The following is a 26442-nucleotide window of genomic DNA, read 5'->3' as shown; positions in this document are numbered from 1 at the left end:
TTTGTAACTAGGCTAAAGGCAGCTGTCTTAACTGTTGTAATCTTAGTCTTGACGAATTAAAACTCATCTTTTGGCAGATTGGAATTAAGCATGGTGTTATCTACCTGATCACGAAGTATGGTTATATTCACATGTATGACTTGGAGTCCGGAGTGTGCATCTACATGAACCGTATTAGTGCTGACACTATTTTTGTCACAGCTTCTCATGAACCTACCTCAGGCATTATTGGTGTCAACAAAAAAGGACAGGTAACAAAACCATCAGTCTGTTTTTGATTCTTCTAAAGCTCAGATGAGTGTAACAAACCTAATGAGTGACTTGATGCAACAAACATCTTGGAAGGGATCAAGTTACTACTTGATTTCAATCATTTCTTAACCTCTTCTAGCACAGACTGCTTGAGAGGGAGGAACTTGTTTGTGGGTTTTGATTATAATTTTTATATATATATATTATTATTTTTTAATAACATACCACTTCACTGATAGTCTGCATAGCCATTTGGTTGCTGTATTTTGTGGTAGCTGTGGAAGGGACAGTAGTTCTCAGTTGTGCCTTTTGTGCTTTCCAGGTGCTTTCCGTATGTGTTGAGGAAGACAACATAGTGAACTACGCTACAAACGTTCTCCAGAATCCTGATCTGGGTCTGCGTATGGCTATACGTAGTAATCTAGCTGGCGCAGAGGAATTATTTGCCAGAAAGTTCAACACATTGTTTGCTCAAGGAAGCTATGCAGATGCTGCTAAAGTAGCTGCATCTGCACCAAAGGTAAGTAACTCCAAGGGGAAAGGTTAGAAGCCATCAGGATTGCCTTAGCTTAGTTGATTTGCTTAGGTCACTTGCATTTCAGCACTTGGCATTCAAGAGTTAAAGTGCTGCACTACTAGCCTTAGTTGTCTGCAGTTCACTTGCTTGTTCTGTGTAATACATTCTCCTGTATCATATCAAGGAGCATCTGCCATACTTTTCCAACCACTTGCTGTGGGCACTGACTTCTAGCTAGAACATCATTGGCCTGGGTTTGAAGATCCCCACCCTGAAGGGTTAATAGATGCCTCAGTACATAGCTGAACTTAACACCTGGATTTTGTCTAACAGCCTTCAAAAATTAAATGTTTCTCTTCTGTATATCGTGCCTCTGCAGGGAATTCTACGTACCAGTGATACAATCAGGAAGTTCCAGAGTGTACCAGCTCAGCCTGGGCAGGCCTCTCCCCTGCTCCAGTACTTTGGAATATTGCTTGACCAGGGACAGCTGAACAAGTTTGAGTCTCTAGAGCTCTGTCGCCCTGTTCTACAGCAAGGTCGCAAGCAGCTTCTGGAGAAGTGGCTAAAGGAAGACAAGGTAGGCTTGATCATTACACTAGCTTAATTCTGTTGCCTTGTAGCAATTGAGTGTGAACAATTCTTTTGTTGGTACTACATCTCTGAATACTTGTGCTTGACAAAATACCACTTCTGTATTCAGCTGGAGTGCTCAGAGGAGTTGGGAGACTTGGTGAAGACAGCTGACCCTACCCTTGCACTCAGTGTCTATCTTCGTGCCAATGTGCCAAACAAAGTGATACAGTGCTTCGCTGAAACTGGTCAATTCCAGAAAATAGTGCTGTATGCTAAAAAGGTAAAGGTTTTTGTCACAAACTGTTAGACTCTATTTTATGTTTAATGTGTACATCCTCAAATTATCTTCCATGAGATAAGTTTGATTTCTCTTACTCAAAACTGTTAAGTAGCAAAGATTGAGAAATAGTGAAATTCATGGTATATGTCTAAGGTTCAACAAAGCAATCCACAAAGGTTAAAATCAGAACCTCCTCAATTATATGAACTATCAAATTGTGAACTGCTTCAAGTTTATTCTAGAAAATAAAGATAAGTTTCTTTGTTAATCTATAAGACAGGTTTTTTTTGTTTGTTTGTTTTGTTTTGTTTTGTTTTTTGTATAGAATTACAAAACAATTTACCTGATGTCCACTTGCAAGTTTAGGACCTTGCTTGATAATGCGTTAAGATGCTTATAAAAATTTGTTTCTAACCCAATAAAAAACGTACCCTAATGTAAGTTCGACTACTTACTAAGTAGGTGAATACTGAATTTTTGTGTCAACATACGGATAATACTTTTGTCTGTGAATTCCTGGAACATGAGGGATGGGCATGGCAAGCCTCAGAACAGTTCACAGTGCTTATGCTAAAGATTCTGAAGGCTTAAAAGAGATTTAAAGCTTCCCAGACATGCATGACTGTTTCTGAAATCTCTAGGTTGGCTATACCCCAGACTGGATCTTCTTGCTGAGAAGTGTGATGAGAGTCAGCCCTGATCAAGGCCTGCAGTTCTCTCAGATGCTGGTACAGGATGAGGAGCCACTGGCTAACATTAACCAGGTGATGCCTACAACAAGAGTACTGGTCTCTTTTTAGACAGAGGTAATAGCGTAGTACCAATCTGGGGACTGGTAAGGCCAGATCAGGTTAGCTTGGTTAGAAAAGTTACTAAACTATTCTAGTCAAGTTTGTTTACCTTAAAGTGTTTAGAGGCAGGTGTGCTCTCAAGTACTTGTAGAAGCTCTCTGGATTCTTACAATAAACTTGATAATGAATCTGTCACAGTCTTAGTCAAAACAATGAGTGTTACTGTCAATTTAGAAAGCTCCTACTGTTGGCTCTAAGGGAGCAGATGTGAACTCTTCCCATAGCAGAGAAATTACAGGAAGATGAACAAGCAAACCTCAAATGAGTGCTGTCTTACAGAGGCTGCTTCTGGTTAAATTGACAAAGAACTAAAGCAACAACTTGTATTATTATATAACTGAAGCTGTTTAGAAAAAGGATTAGTTTTTCTTCCTGAAACTGTCCCAGAAAAGGACAAGGGATGGAATTTGCTTACCTTGTGAAAACTGAATAGTGGGTGGCAAAATCTAGCATAACAGATTAAAGTAAGGTGCTCCTTGCATTCTAGAGAAAATAAGAAAGCGTGAAACTTGTGTCTCTATTACCATGGTAGTAATACTATGAAAACAAAGGAAATGTAGCATGTTAAGCGCTGTGATGAGCTGCCTTTCTAGCCAGGCCATTAGTATACACAAATAAGCATGCACGTGTATATACAGACCCCTCTTTTCTAACAATCTCAACAGATTGTGGATGTGTTCATGGAGAACAGTCTCATTCAGCAATGCACGTCCTTTCTGTTGGATGCTTTGAAAAACAACCGCCCTGCAGAAGGCCACCTTCAGACTCGGCTGCTGGAAATGAATTTAATTCATGCCCCACAGGTAAGACTCTTAACCTAGTTCCTCCAGAAAGTGAAGGAGAGACATTAGTAGGCTTGTACCGATTTTCTACTTCTAAAGTTCTTACAACGGTCTAATGTCTGGTACTGATATCTACATACAGTTTACCAACATCAAAGACTACTAATGAGTCACTGCTATGTCTTTTCAACAAGCTTCAGTTTGAGCTGCTGTGATTCTCTAACAGTCTGAGTATGAAACGAAATGTAATCTCCCAGGTTGCAGATGCCATCCTTGGAAACCAAATGTTTACACACTATGATCGTGCTCATATTGCCCAGCTGTGTGAAAAGGCAGGCTTGCTCCAGCGAGCTTTGGAACACTACACCGATCTCTATGATATTAAACGTGCTGTTGTTCATACTCATCTCTTGAATCCCGAGGTAAGTTTATTGAGCATAGGAAAAAAAAATGAAAGCCTGAGCTTCAGTGGGTGAAGTGACCTCTCCTTAGCACTTCTGTAGCTGTTAAAATCCCTGCAGCAGCTATAAGATGTTTTACAAGTACCTAAGCAGCACATGTAACTGTGATTCAAGAACGTTTATCCAGTTAACGATTAAACCTTAATCTATACTTTTGATAGCTTGTCTGCCTTCAGTTTCTCAGGTGGGCATTTCAGATCTTATTTCCAAACTGCATTTTTGTTGCAGTTGTAAAGATGATGAGTCTGTTTTTATTCAAGTCTTTGGTCTTAACACATGAAAGACTTGCCTGGGGTAGAAACTTTGGCTAGTTGTCCTGTTGTGAGACGTCAAATGAATCCTGTATAAGTTACTCAGTAAAATTTCTCTTTGCAGTGGCTTGTGAACTTCTTTGGCTCTCTCTCTGTTGAAGACTCGGTGGAGTGCTTGCGTGCTATGCTGTCAGCCAACATCAGGCAAAATCTACAGCTTTGTGTGCAGGTTGCTTCTAAATACCATGAACAGCTTGGCACCCAGTCTCTTGTGGAGCTTTTTGAATCTTTCAAAAGCTACGAAGGTACAGTATTAAAAGGAAGCAGCTTCCTTGGAAGCACTTCTCAACTGAAGCTTATAGTAAAGATTGTAGCTTTTATGGGAAAGGTACCTTCACATGGCTGAATCTTGGAATGCATTGATCAAAGTGCTGAGCTCAACACAGTGAATAGCTTTGGGGGTAACTTTGTCTAGAAACTTTCTTAACCCTCCTGAGTAAGTCTCAGAGAGAGATGAAACCTGAAAGGGAAAATAAAACAAAACAGAAACAAAAAACCCTGCTTTTCCTGCAATTGAAGGGAAAGTACTGTCAGCAGTGTTGAACAAAGTTAAAAGACGAAGCCCATAAGTACACTTCCTTCACTCACCTTTTAACTATATTAAAAACATGTGATTTTTTCTAGGCCTCTTCTATTTCTTGGGTTCCATTGTAAACTTCAGCCAGGATCCAGATGTTCACTTCAAGTACATCCAGGCAGCTTGCAAGACAGGTCAGATAAAGGAAGTAGAAAGAATCTGCCGTGAAAGTAACTGCTATAACCCAGAACGGGTGAAGAACTTTCTGAAGGTAAATATTCTGCCTAACAAATCAAGCAATCCTCTGTATGCTTTGTTTAGCAGCAGAACTACAGCCTTCTAAATGGAGGGAAATAGCAACTCAAGTTTTAGCTGGCATGGCCATGAATAGTTTACTGTGTAACCAGAATAGGAATCTAGTCCTTTTGCAGGAATATAATAGGTCCTTCTGTGCTACCTCTGGAAAAACAAATTCTCCATTCCTATAAAACTAGCCAGTATGATATTCATGAATTTGGTACAAGTTGTGTTTTCACCTAACGGTAGGTGAATGCAGGTTGACACAAGGAAATACTCTGCTGAAGTATCAGCCAAAGCTTTATCAAGGATATTGGCTAGACGAAGCTTATTAAAACAGGACTTATTGTGCACAACACTTTGCATGCTTTGTAACTGGTAAAATGGCATTTTAATGCCATTTAATTTTGCAGTAAGTTCTTGGTCCAGCAATGGTCTTCTGAATTGATATGTGAATTGATAGTCATGTTGAAGCTAGGGATGTGGGCATGATATGGCACTTGTTGAAGAGCCTAAACTTAAAACTCAATTGCCTGACTGGCCGTGTGGCACTCATAGTGGCTAACTTGCTTTTGAAGTCAATTGCCTGCTGGCAGTCTTAAATTTTTGAATGTGTTGTGATTTCTAGTGCTGGGACAACTTGGTCAGACTTTACTGCTTTGAAAATGCTTTGACAAAGGATGGTTGCTTTCTTACATTTTTTTGCACAAAATACAGGAGGCAAAGCTGACAGACCAGCTTCCTCTGATCATTGTCTGTGATCGATTCGACTTTGTTCATGACCTGGTGCTCTACTTATATCGCAATAACCTGCAGAAGTATATAGAGATATATGTACAGAAGGTAAGGAGAATTCACTTTTAAGCTCTTGCTCTTTCCTTCCTTCTAAGGAACTTACCCTTTCAGTTGACTAAAGCAGATTTGGCTACATCTTCTATGCTCGTGCTTCTCATGCAGAGTCTCTTCACTGAGCCCTCCCTCCTCTATCACAAACCTACAAGAGTAGTTTTTCCTGGAATTCATATACAGATGTGTTAGTAACTTAAAAATCACTGCTCTTAAAACATAGTTGAAACTGTTAACTAGAACTTTCTTCATGTGGAAGACTGGGGATGGGTTATTAATAATGCTAATAACTGATTTTAATGATTGTGGCTTATTCTAGGTGAATCCCAGCCGTATACCAGCAGTTGTTGGAGGGCTTCTTGATGTGGATTGTTCTGAAGATGTAATTAAGAACTTGATCATGGTGGTTAGAGGCCAGTTCTCAACAGACGAGTTGGTGGCTGAAGTGGAAAAAAGAAATCGGTAATGAAAACTGATCTGTAAACACCAGTGTCAGGCTTTCCTGACCCTGGTATACACCCAAATTGTATTGGATGTAGTTCTATTGAATGACACAATATTAATATTGTTTTATGTTTCTTTATAGAAAAGCAGTTTAGATTTGCTAGCAAGTCTCTGAATTATATGGGCAATATAAGATGCCTGACAGCACTACGTGATGGATAATATGGCATTTGAACCCTATGTTCCTGAACATCTTCCCTTTGTGCCTTTGGAGTAAATCTGGATAAAGTTGTCTTAATAGTCTCATTGTAGGCACATGACAGCTTGTGTAATTAGTTTGTAGCCACCTGTAAAATGTGCAAATGGGTTTAACTGTGAAGAGCCACTTAAAACAGAAGTTGTAAATAAAAATGACAGAACTAATGCCACCTGCAAGCTTCCCTGATGTTAAACTGCAGACCTGGCCTCCATTCATTTAAGACTTGTTTAAAAATAGGTGGCTGTTTTCCATCTGCTTTTGAGTTTGACCAGAAGAACTTGCTTGAAGGGAAAGCCAGGTATTATTTAGTATCTGTCATGCATACCTTGGTATAACTCGTAAACCTAAAATGTTTTCTTCTTCAAAGGCTTAAATTGCTGTTGCCATGGCTTGAATCAAGGATTCACGAAGGCTGTGAAGAACCTGCGACTCATAATGCCTTGGCCAAAATCTACATTGATAGTAATAATAATCCAGAGCGGTTCCTTCGTGAGAATCCTTACTATGACAGCCGTGTAGTTGGCAAATATTGTGAAAAGAGGGACCCTCATCTGGCCTGCGTTGCGTATGAGAGGGGGCAATGTGATCTGGAACTCATAAAGGTTGGCAAAACTACATTCATAAACATACTTGCTGCCTGAAGCACAAACGTAGCTTGCTATTTGTCTAACATTTGCAGAATCCTGTCTTGCAGTCTCAGGAGTTGAGGTAGACAGGATTCTTCTACATGGAGACAGTAATTTTTATGATAACAAGGAGCTCTCATGCGTTATGTCAAAACTAAATGCAGCTCTGCAGATTTAAGGTACCATTCATATCTTTCATCCACAGACTGCTCAAAATAAGATCAAGTTTCCTTGGCCCAGCTGACAAATACACTAATGTTAAACCTCGGTTAACTTGAGTTTCTTTGAGCATTGAGCACTTGATCAACAGCAAGGAGAGGCTGTCACCTAGTTTAACACGGTAGGAGGAAGAAAACCCTACCTGAAACTTCGGGTTGACCCTTGAAGAGCTGTTCTGATGCACAACTAGAAATGAGGAAAATAAACGTTGATAATCAAACTGCAAGGACTTGTTCAGATAGCATTCCTTTCCTATCTTAAGCTTGTTGATTCCTCGAACCTCCCTTAGAAGTTCAAGGGCAAGTGAAGTTCAGTGTTTTTCAGATATGTCCTAGTGTCTCATACTGAACACCAGCGCTTAATGTCAGATTGCAGCGTTTGTCACTGCTGTTAAAGAAAACATTCTCCTACCTGCACTTCTGCCTTATATAGTATATGCAGAGAATGTCAGCTGTGTAGGGGTAAGAACTAGCTTGTTTTGCGCTGTGTAAAAGGAAGTAAATGCCGTTTCCTGACAAGACCCCCACTGTAGTTAGAAGGAAGGTATAATCTAGACTTGCCACTAAAAGTGGGTGACTTTTCAGCCTGAAGCAACTATTTTTGAAGCAATACCTCCTTTGTAGCTGTAAAGATAAAACAAGTAACTGGCTGTATTCAGCTTGTTTCTTGCTTCAGAATGTGAAAGTGGCTCTGAATTGTTTCCATAGGAGACTTTGTTAGGATAGGCTTTAACTTCCTAGGTAATCATAAAAATCTGTCAGTACCAGTTTCTTCCTTGAGCTGATGCTCTGAACGGGTGCTTCAGGTCATGAATGAAAGCTCTTCCTCCTGTGAGAACTGTTCTTGAGGCATTGCTCCTTCCTGGGAAAGGGCTCAACTCGTGAAACTAGGCAACTAATAGATGTATAATGTAAAGGAAAATCATGCTGCTACTAATTTGCTTACAGCAAAGTACTTGAGATTTCAAGAGCTAATTGCGATACTAACAGAACATATGACCTTCTACATGTTGGTAGAAGACCAAATAGACCTTCAGATTTCTACTTTTCCAGTTGGACATTTAAATTAGTGGCACTAATAGGGTCATAACTCATAACAACTTGTTGCACTTTTATAGGAAATCCCGTATTTATTCTGTACCCTTAACATTTTAACAGGGGAAACCAAGCCACCTGCTACTCTGAACATTTCTAGCATAAAGTTAATGACACCAAATAGGTAACCTATTTCTGGCTTTAAACACCAACACCATTCCTCAGTTCACTACTTAACACCACCCAAGCAAGTGGCTCCCTTTCTTAGGTTTAAAATTTAAGTTCTTCAGGCTTCTGCAGGTCTTCACTTCAAACAGAAGCAAATAGTTACTGTGAAGCCACTGTTACAGTCACAGTATTTGTGTGTCGGGCAAAACCAAGAGAAGCTATAGGAATTCTGCTGGAGACCTTCTCCATGAGCCTTCCAGATCAGAGGTTGGGTAAGAACTTTGTCTGTGGCATTAGCATTGGTCAGCAATTAGTTCTAGTCAGTTTCTTAGACTGTCTGACTCATAGCTAGTTAAACCTGTCTTGTGGTACTAACTCTTGATGTTAATTCTGATTTTTGCAACTTTTCCTTCAGGTCTGCAATGAGAACTCACTGTTTAAGAGTGAGGCTCGCTATCTAGTACGCAGGAAGGACCCTGAACTCTGGGCAAATGTTTTAGAAGAAAACAACCCATTCAGGCGGCAGCTTATTGACCAGGTACAGCACAAAGGCTAAACTTTGTCACTATAAGGAAAACTCAGAACCTTTGTGAAGCCCTGAAGTAGCTGTCTTCCCCACAAGGTTCTCTGAGGCCCCATCTCAGTTGTACAAAAGTTTGTAAGAGTTTGAGTGGCAAGTATTAGCTCAGAGCTTCATGGCCGGAAAGTTTAATCATCAGTAAGATGATATTGTTCTGTCCTATGGAGTGACCCACAGGACAGAACGGGTCTCTAGTGAATTTGCTCCCTGTGCAGTCCCAAGGTGTGACTTTTAATATGTATGTCTAGTACTGAAGTAGTTCTTTCTTTCTCGCTGGGTATGGCAGTACTTTCAAAGTTCTGAAGCCTTAATTTATAGCTCACTGTAATGGATTGGTAAATATCTTATCTGGGAAAAATGCTTAATATTCTCCCACGTTCAAATCCAGGTTGTCCAAACAGCTTTATCAGAGACGCAGGATCCAGAGGAGGTTTCTGTCACTGTGAAAGCTTTCATGACTGCAGACCTGCCTAATGAATTAATTGAGTTATTGGAAAAAATTGTCTTGGATAATTCTGTATTCAGTGAACACAGGTAAGGAGAGAGCTTTGTTCACAAATTTAGCCTATTCAGTGCGTCTCTTTAGGTTGTGAAGTGACCCAACTTATTTGTGGGCTTCTTGGTTCCAAGACCTAAGCGCTTCTAAATGTGAATAGGAAGTCCAAAAAGGAGAACTTAAGGTTCTTTGTGATTTAAATACAGAGCTAGTTCATGCTATGCAATTGGCAGTGATGCGTTGAAAGAAAACAACACTGACACTGGTAAGCAATTTCATTTGGAAGGCAAATATCAATATTCCTCAATCTGGAAATGAAAGGTTGTTGCTATCAACAGCAAGCAGGTGTATGCAGCTGTTGTTGCATGTACAATATGTGTCACATAAGCAGTGCACAACACCTGCTTATAACCTATGCCTTTTGTTAACCAAAGGAACCTCCAGAATCTGCTGATCCTGACTGCTATCAAGGCTGACCGCACTCGTGTGATGGAGTACATTAATCGACTGGATAACTATGATGCGCCAGATATTGCAAACATTGCCATCAGTAATGAACTATATGAAGAAGCCTTTGCTATATTCAGAAAATTTGATGTTAATACTTCAGCAATCCAGGTGAGGTGTGGTCCCTATATAAACATATAGAATGCTAGTAATAGAGAGAATGGAAAAAAGTATAATGTTATATTGATTCTCCTGGAATGATTGTAACTTAAATCATTGAGACTTAATAGTATGGTTCCTAAATTATATCAGTTTGTAGCGAAAAGTGGGAATACGTGCAAAGAATCACGAAACACATTCAAAGTGATGAGTTCAGATGCAGATCTGTTCAAAGTAATAAAAAGATTTTAGAGTGTTGAGCTATACGCTTGTGTGCATGCTGCATTTGACTCTGAATGACTGCCTTGGAGACTTACACCTGAAAGGGGCAGGAGAACCGAATGCTACTAGGCATTGTCTTCAGGCCAGAATACTGACTTTTTCAGGGTAGAGGATGAGTGATAGCAACAGGAGTTTTATTCTTGCTGCTCTACTTTGCTGGACAGAAAGGACTTTTCTAAAAGCAGTTAGCTTTTTATCGCTTGCTTAGAACAACCTATGTGTTTGAAGGAAGAGTTATGTGGAAAGGATGATGTTACAAGGCTTTGATTTTTATTTTATTTTTTTTTATCTTGCAATTTCAATTTCAAACAGGTGCTGATTGAGCACATTGGCAATTTAGACCGTGCTTATGAATTTGCAGAGAGATGTAATGAACCAGCAGTATGGAGCCAGCTAGCCAGAGCACAGCTGCAGAAGGACTTGGTGAAAGAAGCCATTGACTCCTATATAAAGGCAGATGATCCATCTGCCTACATGGAAGTTGTTCAAGCAGCTAATAGAAATGGTAAGCCAAATTATCTTCAAACTTAAGATTGCTTGGATAAGAGTTGGGTTATTTCATTTACCTTGAGCAGCAAGGATTCTTGAGATTTGCAAATTCCATTTCAGAGTAAATTGGACCAGCTAGTCTATGGAGTGGATGAGTCAGTTTAGTGAGATTCCTGTCAACAAACTTGTCTGTTTTGCTACAGCAACGATAGACGTTCCTATGGAGATAATTTGGACCGTTATGGTCTAAATACAACCAAGTGTAGTGTACTGATTTTAGCTGTACGTGGCAGAATTGCTTGCCAATTAAATTCTAGGATAGTTGTAAGAAGTTCAACCTTATGTGAAGGTGACTCAGTGTTTAGCAGAGAATACCTTAACTCAGATGCAGATGGCTTAATATCATTGAGCATACTGGTGAAAACTGTTCCTGATGTGAGCAAGGAGAGCAAGACAGAATAACTAAATAGAGGATCTGAAATCTCTCTTCTCTCTTCAAGATAACTGGGAGGACCTAGTCAAGTTCTTACAGATGGCCAGGAAGAAGGCTAGAGAGTCTTATGTAGAGACGGAACTTATTTTTGCCTTGGCAAAAACTAATCGTCTCTCAGAACTGGAGGAGTTTATTAGTGGCCCTAATAATGCCCATATACAGCAGGTATGTCTTGATCACAGTTCCCATGTCTGACTTGCTGCTTAGCTGACTTGATTCTTGCTGTTACCCTTGTTTACCTTGGACTCCTAATCCAGGTTGGTGATCGCTGTTACGAAGAAGGGATGTATGAAGCAGCAAAACTACTCTATAACAATGTGTCTAACTTTGCTCGCCTGGCATCTACCTTGGTACATCTTGGAGAGTATCAGGCAGCAGTGGACAGTGGCCGCAAAGCCAACAGCACAAGGACTTGGAAGGAGGTAACTGAAACTTGTCGTTTTTAATAACCTGCAGAACACACACTATTGTTGCTTCTGAGCATGTTGCTTTTGAGCATAATTGGACTCCTTTGCTCCATCAGTAATGTGGGAATTAAAGAACAGTTGATTCATAACCATCTGTGATATCTGATAGTGACTTGCTGTTTCTGGCTACAGAGCACATCTGTATCTTCATAAGCTGTCATCTTGCCCAAGATAATAAAGGTTAGTTTCAGAACAGTGTAAAATGAACAGCAGTATTACACTAATACCTATTTGGAACTGTAGTAAGCTCTGAATTTGTTAAAGCTTTGCTAATCAACTTTGTCTTTTAATATAAGGAGTCTAAATAAGCATTGCAGTATTATTCTGTGAAGTGACTGTTTGCTACCTCTCATTACAGGTATGTTTTGCCTGTGTGGATGGAAAAGAATTCCGCTTGGCACAGATATGTGGCTTACACATAGTCATTCATGCTGATGAACTTGAAGAGCTGATTAGTTACTATCAGGTTAGATCACTGTTAATTTATTAGAAAATCTATACATGTAGTCCTAGCTAAAACCTGACACCCTGTGGGACTAATGTTTAATGACTGCAGAAGTAAATTGAATTTATTCTTCCTCTATTTCCTAATAGTTGCATGCAAACCTTTTACAGTAAATGTCCCTTCTTTTACAATTCTGTTGCCTTATTCTAATAGTGTCTTACAAAACTAAGCACTCTAATTTGGAGATAAAAGTTTGTTGAATTTAAGTAAATAAGCTTTTCATTTTTAGCCAGTTTTAAGTGCTAGTTGGTTATGAATTTGCGATTAATCCTTATTTTCCTAATATCCAGGATCGTGGCTACTTTGAAGAACTGATTGCTCTTTTGGAAGCTGCTTTGGGTCTAGAGCGTGCTCACATGGGAATGTTTACCGAACTTGCCATCTTATACTCTAAATTCAAGCCTCAGAAAATGAGGGAACATCTGGAGCTCTTTTGGTCTCGAGTTAATATTCCAAAGGTACGCAGCAAAGTAACTACACTGCAAGTGAAGTAGGGAAGCTGTTAATGTATCTAACTGACTGTCTTCTTGTTTTATCAGGTGCTCAGAGCTGCAGAACAGGCTCATCTCTGGGCAGAACTCGTATTCCTTTATGACAAATACGAGGAGTATGACAATGCAATAATTACTATGATGAATCATCCCACCGATGCCTGGAAAGAAGGGCAGTTTAAAGACATAATTGCCAAGGCAAGTTGATAGTTAACTGAATCAAGGTGCTGAAAGATTCTTTTAGAACTAAGGCAAAAATGCACAACAGAATCCCCACTTAAGTTTGCTTAAGCTACTATTACCCAGTTTTCATGCAGTATTTAAAACAAATCATGCAAATAGTTTAGCACAAGAATTAATCTAAGCCTGTACCCTTTGTTTTCTGTTGTGCAGCACGTTCTGATGGGTGGCAGCCTATAGCACAGAATGTTTTCAGGGACTGTTCAGGATTGTAGGTCACAAGCAAGGGCACAACCTCTTCAGTATCTTTGACCTGACTGTTGCCTCAGTCCAAGGTTGTAACATTTCTTGAAAGATCTTTCCAGATGTTTCTAGCTGTTTCGGTGGGAGAATTTGGCTAGGCAGTCCTATGAATGCAGTGGAGAATAGGGGGGTTAATGAATAGTTTAGATAAGATTTCAGGCTGTGAACACATTCTTACTGGTCTTACGGGTTTCAAGGCAATGACTTAAGAGTGGTTAAGTTTACAGCCTTTAGGAGTTAAACACATGATCACATTAGGTCCTGTGGGCTGCCAGTGCTGGGATCTCTTAACCGTGGATGGGTTAGAATTGTTTTGGACTGCTCCTGCTGGGTTGTAACTTCACCATCTAGAAGCAAGTGACACTAGAAGCTTTCATGAGATTCAACAAGATTTCTGCATGCAAGTGTAATGCTACCGTCCAGTAGAAGAAAATTTAAGCTTTTACTTAAGAGTCAGATAAACTTTCTGCTGAGTTAAGTGATCCGAACTAAACACCTTAGATTTACTTGCATTTGAAATACTGACTAGTGTTTAACCATGCAGGTGGCCAATGTGGAGCTGTATTACAAAGCCTTGCAATTCTACTTGGACTACAAACCTCTGCTGATCAATGATCTTCTGCTTGTATTATCTCCACGACTGGATCATACGAGGACAGTCAATTTTTTCTCAAAGGTGAGTTTGGGAGATAGTGGATGAACAGAAAACCCCCATGCAAGTTAAGACACTGTAGTCTCTGTCTGAGGAGGAGAAAAAAAGGGCGGGTGTCTGTCAGGTGGCTTTCCCTCCAGTATGAAGGACTAAGAAGCAGTCCAAGCCTGGTTAATATGGAAAGCACTAGAAGAGTTAGCATAACTGGCCTAGGAGGCAGTTTTATTTTACTTGCAGCAACAATGCAATGTGACTTGTCTGTAGTTCTGATAGTAAGCATTCACAGTCCTGACAGTAAGCATAAACTCTTGCTATAAGAAATGGGAACTTGTTCCAGGAGTATCAAGTGTCAGAAGTATAATTAATCTTGTATTGAAAATATCTTAATTCCAGGTTAATCAGCTACTTCTAGTAAAGCCTTACTTGCGTTCAGTCCAGAACCACAACAACAAAGGAGTTAATGAAGCTCTAAATAACCTTTTAACGGAGGAGGAAGACTACCAGGTGAGCCCCACAAAAGAGACCAGTAGGCCCGATCAATAAATAAATAAATAAATAGCCATGGTTTAGTTCATTCCCAGCTGACAAGGTGTAATTCCCTTGAGCAAAAGGGAACTTCTGCAGTGTAACAGTAGTAGAGAATAGAATCAGACCCTTTGGACCATGGGGTGCTTTGGTCACAATCTGATAACCTGCAAACAAAGCAGATACCACAGTTACTTCTCTCAGAACAAGACTTCACAAAGGTCAGCATTGGGTATGTACTTCAGTAGACAACACTTCTGTAAACAAATTTGCTTCTGGCCCTGTTGACTGCTATTTGTAAGATAAGCTTTTCTATTCTATTTAGTCTGCAAAGTGAAGTTTGTACAAACAAATTAAAATCTTGCTTTATTAAAAACAGTCTTTGGGAGAAGAAAGTTGTTGTGAAAAGCTGTTTCAGACTTGCCCAGAATATGCAAGGGAAAGAAGCTGTAGCCAGCCATAGCATCAACATCTGTCTGGTATAACCTAAGCACTTGTGAAGCATCCTTGGATGCTGCTCTACTGTAGCTCTCACCTACTATCATCTGGAAGCATGGGTAACAATTCTCTCTCAAACAGGGTTTGAGAGCTTCCATTGATGCCTATGACAACTTTGATAACATAACACTGGCTCAGCGTCTGGAAAAGCATGAACTAATTGAATTTAGGCGTATTGCAGCATACTTGTATAAGGGCAACAACCGCTGGAAACAGAGTGTGGAGCTATGCAAGAAAGACCGTCTGTATAAGGTGAGTTAACGCAGCTTTTCTCCCTGACTGTCAAAAAGAAGAGTCTGATCTCTGAAGCATAGGCTCCTGGAAACTGAATGCATTCTGTTAGTTTCAAATCTGGGGTTCCAATGAGTCTTAGCCCTTCCCTTGAAGTTTAAGGAAAGAACCTTAGAGCAGAATAGCTTGCAATTTCAAATGTAGACCTTAAATCTAATTTGATAATGCTGTCCTGTACTCAGAGATCTCTCTATATCCATCAGAGGCATCTGTACAGTTTTCTTTATCAGTGCAGAACATTCTGTGTAGACCTAAAGACTTTGTCCATATAGGGTAGAGATGAAACATGAGGAGAGTGGTATAGCACTTAAGCCTGTAGTGATTTCACGTGAGCCAGTTCTTGAGTGCTCTGTAGGAAAGCTGACAAATAGTCTTCAATCTTGCCACATACCAAGCAGCTGATGCAGTAGTTCCTTCTGCTGTAGGTAATCCTTAATGTCTAATTGTGAAGTAGGTGGGATACCAGAAAGTTCATCTTTGCTGCTACAAAACTAAGCAAAATCTCATTGGGCCACTTCAAGTACTTAACTGAATGTGCAACAGGCTTTCCTTAAAATGAGCACCTGGGCCACCTGGGAATAAGAGGACTTAACTGATGTATATATTGTAACTTAGCTCCTACACAACATGTGTGGTGATGTGAAAGACTAACTTCATGGTATGCAAAATACACGGCTCATCTAGCTAGCAGTTTCATATACATAAGGTGTAAAACAACAAACTGACAGACAAGGGTCAAGCTTAACTGTTGTCCTTTTCTCTAGGATGCTATGCAGTATGCTGCAGAGTCCAAAGATGCAGAACTAGCTGAGAAGCTGCTTCAGTGGTTCCTGGAAGAAGGCAAGCAGGAGTGTTTTGCAGCCTGCCTTTTCACGTGTTATGACTTGCTGCACCCAGATGTAGTCCTTGAGTTGGCATGGAGGCATAACATCATGGACTTTGCAATGCCTTATTTCATCCAAGTGATGAGAGAGTACCTTACCAAAGTGAGTATTGCATAGGCTAAGAAGTTGAGTCTTTTAGTCTGCTGGGCAATTAGTGTTATGCAAACCAGGTAAAGCTCTTTGCATGTATTTAGAGTATTATTATTCTTCACACTAAGTCCTCTGGGAATTTCTCTGTGTTTAGTCACTTCAGGCTAGATAGCTAAATTTCTAAATAGAAAGCATAGGACTTGAAAGAGGCGTAGTTAACTTTTGCTTTTAACAATGGGTGTGAGCAACTGTATGCTTTTTAGAGCAGCTGCATAGTTGCTGAAGTCAAGGACTTGCTGAGGAGAACCTGCATTATTTTTTACTTGGTATAACTTTGAAAGTACTCTGTATGTTTTCTTGTTAGTTATTCAAAAACTATACTCTGTGTAACAGTACACACAGTTCTTACATCAGCCATATGAGTAGATTGCTGAAAATAAGGTGTTTATGGAAGACAGAACTTCAGATGCATAGTCAGGCTGTACAATACTGACACCAGTAGCTAGTCTTGAACTCAGAAGGGAGAGATTCTGATCATGTGTGGTCCTGAAATGCTTGTCTCAAACAGCCCCAGGATATTAAACTAAGATCCTGCCTTAAAAGGCTCTAGTGTTGTGTAGGACATCACAGTGGAGAGTTCTGTTGAAATCAGTAATCTAGAAGTGACTGCTTCAGTTTGTCTCTAATCAGTCATGTTAAGTATTCCCCTCTGAATTTTCTTGCAGGTTGATGGGCTGTTCTATAAGGTGACACTCTGATTTCAAACTCTTTTGTGTTCATTTGTGTCCCTCAATACCCTAGGATTCTTTTACAGGAATCTAGCTGTAGCTTCTGCCAGAAAAGCAGTGTAATTTAGCTCTAACTCATTTTCTGTTCACTTTCTAATGCTAAAAGGATAACTATTCACAAGCAACTTGAAAATCCAACCAGACTCTGCTCTTTTTCATGAGAAATGGAAGCAAGTAATTGAGGACTTGACTGTTTGGGCTCCTAATTACTATATTACAGAAAACTTGTTGCAAGTATCTTTTACAGATATCTTTAAGCCTTGACCGTTACAATAACAAAAGTACATGCACTGATCTTAAACTCTTCCTCCTCAAATTCTACTGAGGTGAAACTTGCCACACAAGTTCACTTGTACTCTTCCGTGTGAAGTTTACCTTCAAGATCATGGTTCTTAAATTGCTGGTTGGATTTACAAGTGATCTCTTACTAAATACCAGATAACTTGCCAGAAGGAAAATCTGCATGATGAAAATGGTTTACAGTGGAACTAATTTAGTCTGAATTAACTACAAACATGAAATTAGAGAATGGGTTTTATAAATGTTGTAGTATGTCTAAAACTCTGTCATGTAACTAACTTCAAAGGTACAAAAAAAATAGACTGGTTTATCAGCAGAGTGTGTAAGTCTTCCAGAACTTATCTTTCTCTTATGCATTAAACCAAAGGTGTGAAAGCATAGAATAGCCTATGTCCCAGAAGGGGCCGGGTACAAAAAGTATGGTAACATTCATTTGGAAACCTTTTGAACAACTTCACTTCTAGACATCAAATCGGAAAGAAGTTTGGCCTTTGGTGGAGTTGCGGTTTTTGTCCCTTCTTCAGGGTATCTGTTCTCAGCATGCTTGCTGTTTGTCCAACAGAGGGAGTAACTGCACTTCTGTTCCAAATTCCTTAATGCTTTAGGGGCAGTAAAGTCTAATCCTGGAGAAAGTGGGAATCCCAGGCCACAAGTACAGCAATACAACTAGTTTGAAAGCCGTAGCTTTCAATTGCTTTGACCCACAGTAAAAGGGACAACATTTGTAACGCCAATATTGAGCGTTATCCTGAAAAGCTGTTAGGTTGGCAGCTCTGAGGGAATGAGTTAAGACATACTGCCACTCAAATTATTAATCTGAGCAGCAAACTTAAAAAAAATGAAAATCAGGAAACTGTTAAGCAACAGATCCAGATAACCTCTCTACAGTATAATAGAGACCCCTTTCGCAGCACTCATCAAATTGGATATGATCGTTTTAGTGGGAAAGGAGGCTGAGGAGCAGCTGAAATACAGCGTTGGGCTAAAAGAAGGTTTCCCCAGGATGTTAGTACTATCTGTATCTGGAGATGAAGCTGTGTGATTTTTTTGCAGCCTTCAGTTTCAATGGTTTGCTTATGGAAGATATAACTCTTAAAACCTGAAAGATGGAAGGTACTGTTGCTTTCTCTGCCCTCCTCTCTCACCCTCCCACCCCCAATTGAAAACTTCAGAGCTCCTGCACTACTGTAGCACCCTGACAAGTGAGTTTAGCATGAACAGAGCTGTATTTTGCACAACACTGGGTTCTATATAAAGCTGATACAACTAGACCACTTCCTATGATGGATCTAGAATTTCCTCTAAAAGGAGTCTAGGTGGATATTAATACAGTTAAACCAGTACTCCATAACCAGAGTTAGGCTGTAGTTATAGGTAAGATGGTCTGGAATATTTGCAAATATCTAGGTGCCCTAGGGGAGAGAGCTTGCAGGTTAATAGACAACTAGGTAGACAACTAGGTTAGTCTCGTTTGAGATGATCTTTGGAATTACAGTAAGCTGACTTGTTTTCTTTGTCATAGAGTTAACGGTAACTAGAGCAGGGCTCCCAGAAATGCTGTGCTTGAATGTAATAGTGGTCTTTCTCGGCTCCATTTGACAGCTATTGCAATAAAACGAAAGCAATTAGGAAGACAGGTTTACAGACTTTCAGTCTGCATGTTGCCAGCCATAGTCTCCAAAATGGACTACAGTAAGGAACCCTTGATAGCTAAGGTACCAGGCACTGAAAGCCTCATGTGATAGTGCAATTCCTGGGCAAGGCCTTCATACGTCTCCTGTTCACTTCAATGTAGGTGGATAAACTTGATGCTTCTGAAAGCCTAAGAAAAGAAGAGGAACAAGTAACTGAACCCACTCCAATAGTATTTGGTAGGTGAAAGACTTGGTTTTAATTGATTACCTCTTGCCACTGTGGTCTCTCTTTATGGAGGTTACTTGAATGACTGTCTCCAAAGTAAGCTGGTTTCCAGTAGCTAGTAAAATGGTCGTCTCTGCTAGATGGACTGCACAAGTTGTTGAAGTGACATCTCACTCTTACAGTACTTCTACTCTTCAGCTAAAGTATTACTCCTCTTACATGGCTCAGAACCCTAGTTTAGGAATAGCTTTTTAGTATGGTAACAGGAGAGGGGATACCAATGTGCGCACAACCCCAGAAACAACTTAAAGAGCATGCTAATTCCTCCTGTTGTTCCTTTCTAAGAGGAATGTGTCTGCTTTCTGCTCTTCCAAGTAGAAAAGCAGACTGGCTTTCTAGTTCATCCATTTTAAGACAAATGCAGCCAAAAAACCATGGCTGTCCAAGTGTGCTGCTATTTTAGAAGCCCCTATGAAGAGGCATTCTGCTAACAAGCACCTAGAAGTGGCTGGTAAGGGAAGGATGTGACTGGTTCACTGTCTAATGTAAATGTTAACTTAAATTTAATATATGCATGAGGCATGTGTGCTCCTAGTGATGAAAACATATCTTCTATCAAGGTACATTCAGGCCTTTTGCAGCACTTTCCAGACTGAGACCTAACAGACCTAACTAATTGCTTGAATTGTTTTACTTTTGAGTTCTGACCATGCATGGTGTTTAAACAGAATCAGTTTGGCTTTCAGTGTGGTCTTTTCAAAACAAGCTGCATTTATCTTGCCATCAAGAACAGCTGATATTCCTCTTCCCATCTGAGTCTTGCCTTGCTTTCTTAGTTTTCTGGTAGCGAGAGCAGATGGCCTAAGTGCCCACTCTGTGTGGTGCATGTTGAGTAATAGTGTAACTTGCTAGTGTGTGCTTGCACAGTGGCTGATTTTTAGCTAAAAGCCTAATAATTCTGTCCCATAGTACAGCTAGCATCTGGGGACCTTGGGTACTTAAACTAACTCTTTTTTTCTTTTTTTTTTCTCGTGCTTTTCCAGGCCAGCAGTTGATGCTAACAGCAGGCCCCAGTGCAGTACCTCCCCAGGCAAACTTCCCATATGGATACTCAGCACCAGGATTCACCCAGCCACCTGTTTATGGTTTCAATATGTAACTAGCTCTCTGACAGACCTTCGCTGTCTCTGTTCTCTTCCTTCCCGCCCCTTTTTAACTTCTCCAAGAAGTGTACAATGGTCCTAAAGGCACAGATGAGCTTCTGTTGGCTGAACACACTTGCTGCCCTGCTCAGTGAGGAGACTTCAACGGGATGCCTGTTACTGTTATTTATTGATTATTGTCCGGTTACATTTCAACCTCTGAAAGGCAGCTTTTGTTAATGACATTGTGAGACTCTTGTCTGAAGTTAAGGCACTATTTCACTAACTCATATAGCAATAACTGCTTGAGGCCAGGGGGAAGAGCATATTTTTTTTCTTTTGCAAAGCCCATTGAAGGCAGCTGGGAAATTGCCTGGCACCAAGTTGTTAAAGCTTTAGCTGAAGCTACTGAAGTAGCAGGGTTGTTAACAATTCAGTGAAGCATCTCCTTAATAATGAATTGTTGAAAGCTTATGTACATCTGACTACCCCATTTTGTTTGCAGTCTTACATGCAAAAGAAATTGGGCTTTCTGGTATTTGTGCTCTGAATGTTTAGAGGAATATTGGGAAAGCTTCCTTTTCTGGACAATAATGCTGTTGGGGTTCAATGCTGTTGGAGTCTGTTCTATATTTTCTGGAGTAGATCTGAGACTTAAAGAAAATAAATCTTCTCATGCCAGAGAGCAAACATTTCCCAGATCCTTTTTGTTTATCAAGAGGAGAGCATGTTACTTGTTGACGTTAAATGGTACTAAAGGAAACCTCAGCTATGTGTGGCAAGTGAACATGGGAGTGTGCATGGCCTGCCGAAGCACTAAAGATGCAAGAGCACAGCGTCAGGGCTGGGGAGGGGGGCATACTGCTAAAATAATGAGGCGGTAGGGAGGGCCATCATCCTGACTTTTTTATTTGCACCTTTAATTGATTCTGGCATTGGCTTCTTGCCATACCATGTTCTGACCCTGTCTGGTGGGCAGAGTCAACAACATCTGAATTGACAAGATGCAGTGACTCAGTTCTGCTATGCTGCAGTAGTATCAATGGTGTGTCTACCACCCACCTCTTTCTTTGAGAATTCCAACAGGGATGTATTATTACTTTGTGCCACTCTTCAAATACATGTATCATTAACGTTTTATGTACTTAGATAACAATGTATAATTTATGGTTATGAATCTTGTGCTAATCTTGAATATTATAAAAGTCCAACTATAAATGTAAAACTGCAGTATCCACTGTGTGGTTCTAGTCTTCTTCTAGTTCTTGGGGACTGGTTAGTAGTAATGCCCTACCACTTAAAGCATCAAGTTCCTTAACCTGTGACAGCTAAGGGTGCCAGACAGGAAAAGGGAAAATTGTGCCAAAGCACATACCGTAGAGGGCTTAGCAACGTAAAAGGGAGTTGCGGTCTCTTCAGTGAACACAGCACACGTTGTCATGTGCAGGGGTCATGCTGCAGGAGGTGGTCACATGCTTACGTGCCTTCGTTCACAGGACTGGAAAAATGTAAGCTCAGTCCTGTGCTGGGGGAGATGCTGCAGGTAGTCTTCTAAGCCTGCTCCTCTGGAATACATTAATACAGCAGCAGCTTCGGTAAGCTACACCTTTCATAACGCGTTCTGCTTGAATGGGGCAAACATCTTTATGTGCCAACTAGGAGAGACTTAACAGTGCTGTGAAATCAGTAACAGAAGACTGTTTTAGCATGATTCTAACTAGTATGTTGTCTCCCTTGCTTGCTGTACTGTGTGATAGCAGTGGCAAAGAGATGTGCTATCTACTTTTCTAATAAAGGCCAGAGCGCTGCGAGTGCTGATGTAACACACTAACCTTGGTTTTGTACTGATCAGCACTCAATGGCTCAGCTTGAAATGCTGAGCGGCTAACGAGTTCAAGCAAATCTGCACTCTGTCTAGACTTCCTAGCAGGAATTAGCCAGGTAGCATGCTATTTTCCAGGCAAATAATACTTCCATTTTGTAACCAGTTCCCTGTGGGTTAACAGGTACTTGGGTGAGGCAGCTGGAACTGAAGACAAGCTCGACAATGAATATGACTGGGAGTTTTCTTCCCCTCAAATTGAGAATTTACTGTGACTTGATAGCAACACTTACAAGCTGATGGTGAAATACAGTAAACTGCTGGATTAAATAGTAGAACAGCTCATGATCTGTAGAGATTTGAGCTAGCCTGGGGATCTTAATTTGCTTCAGTCGAGAAATCTAATTACAGGAATGACTGAGTTCTCAAGGAAGGCAAGGCTGTCAGCTCTGATAAATAGTTGTGCTTTAGTTGCTCTCCTGGAATCTTAAGCTCTTGCTAAGTAAAATGGCTTTTATAAATTCTGTCATATTCTTACACTCTAAAATGCATCCAGAAGCATACTCCCTGCTGTTATGGTGTGGCTGTACCTAAACTGTGGAACCAATGCTTCCACACCAGATTATTTAACTGTTTCTTTAATGGTTAAGTCTTTCTCAGCAGGAAATAACCCCTCTTTTAGTGGGTTACGTGGAAGACTTAATACGGTTGATGAAGTTGTAGCATTAATCCAAGTTTGAAAAACTCGGATAAAATTGTTTGCACAAAACCTCCTTTGAAACTAAGCTTCTCACTAATTCCCACTGCTTCAGTGAGACTGGGCTAGTGCTGTCATGCAGAATGGACTGTTCATGCAGAACTCACCGCGGAGAGTGGTGTCTGGAGACTAACTTCTGGGCTTGTGATACTGTCAAACAGTAACTTGCTTAAGAACCTCCACAGCGTGTCTTACATACTCGTGATTTTCCTGTAAGAAACCAAGTATGGATTTCCTTTGGAACAGTTCTTGCTATTTGTCAGACTGTAGGGGGATTTTTCCCCATCTGTCAAACTCTGGACAACCACAGGTCTGGCATCAGAGATGACAAGCACTGCTGTGCAGCCACTTTAATGTCTTGTGAGCTAGGTGGAAACAAACCTCTCAACAAATGTTTGCAGGGACACGTGCTGATCTTGGCATAAAATTTGGGCCTGTATGCAGCTGCTCATTCTGAGCTTGAGCTCCTTACCACTATTGTTTGCTCCCTCACATCTTCAAACGTTATTGGTTTATTTTGGTATAAACACCAAGTGAACGGGGAGGGTAGGAAGAATGCCTAAGAGCTGCTCTTGGAAGCAGAACGCTCGTGTAGCTGCTGCTGTCTGCTCTGTTGGGCCAGATGAGCCGACCCTGTAAGCTCAGGAGGAATATGTTGCTGGGGTAAGTTCTGCTTCTTGTCTACATTAAGTTGTGGTGTTTTACAAGACTTCTACTCATCACCCCTCTTTTAAGGGATATACAATTAAATGGTAGCATAGCAGAAGAAAAAGCTCCCAAATGGTTTTGTTGCTTGAAAAATAAAAATTATGAGTGGATAAAGCCTGTTCAAGTGGGTACTAATTTGGGGAGTGATAGAAGAAATAGCGACTGTAAGGTCCAAACTTGATTTTGATTTAATAGCTTTTTTGGTGACATTTATTTATTTATTTATTTATTTATTTATTTATTTATTTATTTATTTTAGCAACTGCAATGCTGAAAACTGGCACTTAGAATGACATGGATCCCTTAGTAAGGTTGCATAAAATAAGAAACATTTTTATTTTTTTCTGTAGCAAAACCAGCAACTGTTATTCAGAAGCATAAAGAGCTTCTGTTCCTTCAGCTATAAAACTGACAAGTAAATTTTTTGTTGTCTGATGTCCACTGGCTCAGATGTGTGGATACCTTTTGCACTTGGGCACATATGATAGATATATTCAGGCAAAGCTGATTGTTAAACTGCTGCATAGTTAGATAATGCTTGTGTGCGTGACATTTTAATTGGCAGGCTAGAACCTGCCTGGCCACTGAAAAACTTTTAGTGTGATTAAAGCAGTATGCCAGTGGATCAAATTTGTACTGAAAAAAAAAATGAGGCTATACAACTTGCAAATCTTAGAACAAGCAAGCACTATATGTACCAGGTGTCCATAATGAGCAGTTGGGAAAGCATGCATAAAACTTTGTGATAGGGCATATTACTTAACTGTAGAACTTATTCCCATATCTCTGGGTCCTTCATGTTCTGTTGTAAGTGGTTTGGCTTGTCGCTGTTTCCAACCTGAGTGTATTTTTTTGTTGTTGTTTTACAGCATACGCCAAGAGTGCTTCGATCTCATTTGTTTCCACCAGGTCAAACTGGGACGTCTTGAATCTGTGATAAAATATAATGGAACCCAGAGCTGAAAAATGCTTAACGACACCCGAGTGCTTTATAACACTGGTGTGTAATTACCTTGTGGTCTGCAAAGTAAATTAGTACTTGCTATAGCAACCTGCAGGTGTACCAGTCTAGCTTAATGGTCTTGGGGTCTTTTTAATCTGTTACATCTTCTACTTCAGCAAGCATTCAGCTTTCAAAGAGTTTGTTGCTAGTATAGTTTTCTTGTTTTTCTTTACTATGTATTTTCTGTGGGCATATTTCCAAAGGAAATGATAGATCCTGACTCACATTTTACTAATAAAATGCTGCAAAATTGTTAGCATACATATATTTCAGTCTAGGTCTTTCAGTGTGGAGACTTTTAGGTCTTTCAGGAAGGTAGCAAAAAAACATAATTTTTCTTCTGAACTAAAATAGATACTGTAATGTTGCCAGCTTTTAAGTATTCAGTTCATATGAACTTGAAATACAGACAGCGATGGGTAAGTCTTGTCTTCCTCTTATGTGTCAGAATTTTAAAATTCTGAGTCAAAATTGGAGTTTATTCAGTCATGCATTCTGCATGGTTCAGTGAGTCAAGGAACAATATTTTTTTCTCTCTCTGCTGTGGTTATAATCAAGACTTAAAAAATACAACACTTTGTCTAAAAAAAATGTATTTCTCCTTTTCCTCCCCCCTAATGGTTATAAAAGGAAAGAATTGCCAAGTCATCTGGTACGTTCTTTTCCACAGCAGTGAGGTCTACAATATTATGCAGAGCACAAGTTCCCAAAGCGCTGGTTATCCAGCCAGAAAGTTAGGAGATGTTTGGGTGGGAAGGGAAAATGGTCTCATCTACAGTAAACAACAAACAGTGCCTGTCAACTCGAGTAGTTTTTCAGTAATATATCATGCTGAGAGGGAAGTGTGACCACAGTCTGGTACGAGAATGAGAACCTGTAAAAGCTTTGTGCACTACATGGATTTCACTCATCTTCTGAGTCAGGGCCACTCCAAATGTTAAATGTCACAGGGAGTTCTGTTGGGCTCGCTGGGGAATCAGTCCTGGTGATCTCAGTAAATACTCTTGAGTATCAACAGGAGCTCTTTTTGTATGGTGTACTCAAGGGGGAATCGTGCAAGTTGTTTTGGAAAAGCTTTATCTTATAGTCACAGGTTCCCTCTGCATACACCTAAAAGCTGGTGAAACACTGACTCAGAAATGTCTGACACGATTGCTTCTCCTTGAAGTCTGTTACATGTAAGATCTGTTCCGCCTGAAAGAATTGTTTGCTCTGTCAGGAAACCTGAGAGGAACTAAGGTTTCTTAGTGTACCATAAGACCCCAAGTGATGTGGATTAATAATGCATGGAAAAACTTGTAGTGGTTTGAGTTGTAATAATTCTGATGATAGAGCTGTTTATTCAGTGAGATGAAGAAATTTTCTGGTTCGAGGACATTTAATAGAAAGTTATTGGTCACATATGGTCTCTAAAACCATGGTGTGCATGAAAGTTATGCCAGTGATGAATAAGTAATTTGGGGTAGGGTGAGTGAGGGCAAGGGAGGGATAAGTTGGAGCTGATCAGGTGTGGTCATTGTTTACCTGCTTTTTGGAATCCAGAAAGCTCTGTCTGCAATCAGTGTTTGTGTGTTCAAAAAAAAAAAAAAAAAAAAAAAAAAAATGAATGTTGCTTTCATCTTCAGCAGTTCTTTTCAATTCTGATTGTTGGGTCCTGAGAGGAGTGCTGTGAGGTCTGTGGACTACTCTAGCACCTGTCCATGTATTTAGCAGTTCTCCTATCTGTTTCTGTGGCAGCAGAAACAAGTGCCAGACACCAGCAGTGGAAATGGGTTCAGATTGCCAGGTGG

The 26442-nt window shown here is 40.2% G+C and overlaps 1 protein-coding gene across 8 annotated transcripts in view; it reads left to right on the top strand.

Moving 5' to 3' along the window:
- The window catches only part of CLTCL1 (clathrin heavy chain like 1), a 37775-nt gene extending 16180 nt beyond the window's left edge, over positions 1–21595 (top strand). For 2 of the 8 annotated variants that reach the window (XM_035340130.1, XM_035340131.1), the window contains 28 exons: positions 78–251; positions 575–772; positions 1149–1349; positions 1473–1625; positions 2267–2389; positions 3142–3279; positions 3516–3680; positions 4095–4275; positions 4655–4818; positions 5562–5687; positions 6010–6152; positions 6761–6995; positions 8856–8978; positions 9409–9554; positions 9951–10134; positions 10717–10909; positions 11394–11551; positions 11644–11808; positions 12212–12319; positions 12649–12816; positions 12898–13047; positions 13877–14008; positions 14378–14488; positions 15089–15259; positions 16063–16284; positions 16998–17018; positions 19156–19231; positions 20264–21595. In XM_035340130.1, the coding sequence (XP_035196021.1) occupies positions 78–251; positions 575–772; positions 1149–1349; positions 1473–1625; positions 2267–2389; positions 3142–3279; positions 3516–3680; positions 4095–4275; positions 4655–4818; positions 5562–5687; positions 6010–6152; positions 6761–6995; positions 8856–8978; positions 9409–9554; positions 9951–10134; positions 10717–10909; positions 11394–11551; positions 11644–11808; positions 12212–12319; positions 12649–12816; positions 12898–13047; positions 13877–14008; positions 14378–14488; positions 15089–15259; positions 16063–16284; positions 16998–17018; positions 19156–19231; positions 20264–20379 (4245 nt within the window). In that variant the 3' untranslated portion in view covers positions 20380–21595. Of the gene's footprint in view, positions 1–77; positions 252–574; positions 773–1148; positions 1350–1472; positions 1626–2266; positions 2390–3141; positions 3280–3515; positions 3681–4094; positions 4276–4654; positions 4819–5561; positions 5688–6009; positions 6153–6760; positions 6996–8855; positions 8979–9408; positions 9555–9950; positions 10135–10716; positions 10910–11393; positions 11552–11643; positions 11809–12211; positions 12320–12648; positions 12817–12897; positions 13048–13876; positions 14009–14377; positions 14489–15088; positions 15260–16062; positions 16285–16997; positions 17019–19155; positions 19232–19598; positions 20197–20263 lie in introns of those variants that run through there. The other 6 variants (XM_035340132.1, XM_035340133.1, XM_035340137.1 and 3 more) reach the window with 5 other exon arrangements.
- The last annotated feature ends 4847 nt before the right edge of the window (positions 21596–26442 follow it).

This window comes from Oxyura jamaicensis, chromosome 15 (genome assembly GCF_011077185.1).
Source record: "Oxyura jamaicensis isolate SHBP4307 breed ruddy duck chromosome 15, BPBGC_Ojam_1.0, whole genome shotgun sequence".
NCBI lineage: Eukaryota > Metazoa > Chordata > Aves > Anseriformes > Anatidae > Oxyura > Oxyura jamaicensis.
Note: the sequence above shows the minus strand (reverse complement) of the source record. Positions and strands in the feature narration are given on the sequence as shown.